At 36.5% G+C, this 3,106-nt stretch overlaps 1 protein-coding gene across 1 annotated transcript; it reads left to right on the forward strand.

Moving 5' to 3' along the window:
• The first annotated feature begins 787 nt into the window (after nt 1–787).
• Nucleotides 788–3,106, forward strand: Gasu_63110 (archaeal ATPase). Its single transcript, XM_005702498.1, has one exon. It carries the CDS (start codon nt 815–817, stop codon nt 2,507–2,509), a length of 1,695 nt encoding a protein of 564 aa, XP_005702555.1. The 5' UTR covers nt 788–814; the 3' UTR covers nt 2,510–3,106.

Below are 3,106 nucleotides of genomic sequence, written 5' to 3' on the forward strand. Positions count from 1 at the left end.
TTCGAAAATTCTGAAAGAAACTTTCTTATCTATGTGAGAATGGGCCATGTTCAATAGCTTTATACTCTCAAAGAGCATAAAAAACTTGTGAAATAAACATTGGCTTCCTTCCAATCCTTCTTGTACCCTATGAGAGTTACCATTATTTTAGCATACGAGAATAAGAATATCGATAGTTGAAAAAGCCATATTGATCGTTCTTCCATAGTTCAAGTCATCTCAGTCCAAGCCATAAAGGGTATGACATAGTCATCAGTTGATAAAGAGAAGAAGTTGGATTGGTATCCTTTACTGTTTTCCTTGTTGTTGTTGTGACCGACAAACAGTCAATCGTTCATTTATTTATGTTTGTACTCCGAAATAAACAGAAGATTGTTTAATTTCTCTTTGGCGATGGCGAATTTGAATGAAAAGTGGAAAGCTGTGGACAACTTTAAGTCTGTTGTGGTAGATCGTGAAAGGGACGTTTATTTTGTGACAGAAGAACTGTATTATCTTCGTAAAGGACGAAAGCAACTCAGGGGTGTAACAAGTAGTTGCGACTATCGCTTGACCATACCATTTGCCCCCCATCTCTTTGGCTCGGGCAAAACGACCTTTGCCCGAACCTATTTGGAGTTGGTGCAAAGGTTTGGTGAAACTTTTCTGTCGACGTTTGCTTCAGACCCTTTGAAGAGAACCTTTTTGGAGAAGCTGAAAAGGGCTTCATTGCTTTATGTGGATTTAAAAGAGTTGAAGCCCACTAGACCCACGAGAAAAACGAAACCTTGAGTGGGCAGTCTACTATTTATTGTACCGATCAGCTTGTAATCAGATGGGTCTACCGTTTATGAAGCCTGATGAAGCCTACAGACACATTCCTCCCTATCCAAGCTTTCTAATTCCAGAGCTACGGAAGACTTTGGGCATTCCTTCCGATCAATATCTTCTGATAGCATTTGACGAAGTTGGTGTCCTTGACAAAAAGCCAGACGAATTTCAACTCAAGAGAACCCACGACGGTAGAGTTCGACCTTACAACGACTTTTTCGGTATCATTAGTCAATTGTGCAAAGAACCCGACTTGTTTTTTATAGTTGTTGGGAAAAGCAAGGGTTTAAGTATTAACAATGATGTGGCTTTTGGGCTATCAAGAGTTATACTACATTTTATTTCTTTATCACCTTTGGACGCTTCCAGTATCGTTGAATTCCTTGAAAAGAGTCTTCTAAAGACACCTACTCAAGTTCCGGTTTGTAATGTCTTATGTAGTTCTTCATTTTCAGTAAATGAATTGGCAGACTCATTATTGGAATGTACAGGTGGAGTTCCTGGTTTGTTGACTCGTGCAGTAAATATGCTTTTGAATTATATAATAGCAAGAAATCAGCCTTTCATATCGAAAGAAGAATGTTTGACTTGTATGAATGACTACGATTTCCGAAGAATTTGTGCTGAACCATTTGTGGAACGAATATTGAATTTGGACGAAGATAGAAAAAGTGTTTTTGATTTACTTTTGATGATGGCACTTTTTCGTATACCGTTTAAAGTAGATGATAGATTGACCTCGGAGTCCTTTTTATATGATGCAGTAACTGAAATGGGACTATATCGATATCCTATTGACCAGAATACTTTGCAAATTCTTATTCCAAAAGTATTTGTTGGAATCTTCAAGAAGGACCCTTCCATATCTTCTTTGGAAAAGATACTTCTCGAATCACTTGATGTAGAACCAGTAGATTGTTTCTTCTATTCAAAGTGTCGTGTATTTGAAGGAATTGTTGCTTTACGACTAGTTTTGATGTTGTCTTCAAAGAATCGAAATGAGTTGAGGGAATTGTTGTGTCAATTGTCTCCGATATGGAAACAAATGAAACTTCCAATCAGTACAATATCACCTATTCACTATATGAAGTCTGTTGTTAGTTCTAGAGAAACAAGAAATGAATCGAACAAGAGTCGAAGAACTTTTGCCAATACTGAATGGAATAAGATTATTCGAGAAACACTTTATTTAGAGACTATTTACATTCCTTTGGACGCTACTTCTCATAGTCCTGATATTATATTCAAATTGCAATCTCCTGTGGAACCCAAAGTTCTTACTGTTGGAGTTGCTTGTAAAGGACGTTGGAGGTCGGAAGGAATTGGCTGGTCAGATATTATAGATGAAGCCAAGAAATTTTTAGATCCTGTTCATGATGAAGTCTTATCCAGTGCGATGGATTATCATCATTGTATGCTTATTATCGTTAGTACAAAGTTATCCTTGAATGTTTCTAATGAGTTGGGTAATCAGAGTCGTTGTTATTCCAGTGGAATGTTTATTGGAGGTGATTTGTTCAAAGTACCTGATAATTGTGAACTTGTTATTCTTTGTGAAAGAGATGTCCAAATGCTGATTGACAAAGAAATATTGAGCGGACTTGAAAGAGTATTTGGTGTTTCTCATAATCCTACTTTTTGGGATTTTGGATTAGATTTACTTGATAGAATCCGTAACAGTTTCTTAAGTTGGCAATAGATTCTAACGCAGTCCTTCCCTTTGTTTTGAAGAGCAAGTAAACTTGTTTTTGTATGTTTGAAACTTGGTTACAGCTTACTTGCTTGTCTTTTGGACACCATACAGTCTTCCTTGAAAAGAGTTTATTGGCTGGCTTTCAAGGCTGGCTTATAATCGTTTCATGTCAATTTGCAATAATATTGCAGAGTTGTAACAATGATTCAAAATGAACAGACTATACTTACATACATGTTGATACAACTAGAATGAAAAATATCCTTTCTTGTCCAAATACTTAGTAAAGTGGTTACCCAAAGAATATCTCAAAACATTCTTCAAGTGTCTGCTATGTTGTCTTTCTAGTCTGTTGAAAAAAGACTAGTAACTCCTTTTACTATAATTTTCAAAGACTGAGACAGAAAAAGGTTGTTTGTACATTTCACTTGGACTGTCCTTCCTGTCTTTTGTTAACTGAATAGAAGAGAGTTTTCCTCGGTTTTAGACCAAACGAAGGGACTTGCAGCAAAAACTTGAGGCTTCATCCAACTTGAGAACCTGCACTGCGGTCTAAAAAAGAGTTTTAGCTTGTTGAAATTCCATAAAAGTTTAGATTCCTTT

This window comes from Galdieria sulphuraria, assembly GCF_000341285.1.
Source record: "Galdieria sulphuraria unplaced genomic scaffold scaf_156, whole genome shotgun sequence".
NCBI classification, from domain to species: Eukaryota; Rhodophyta; class Bangiophyceae; order Galdieriales; family Galdieriaceae; genus Galdieria; species Galdieria sulphuraria.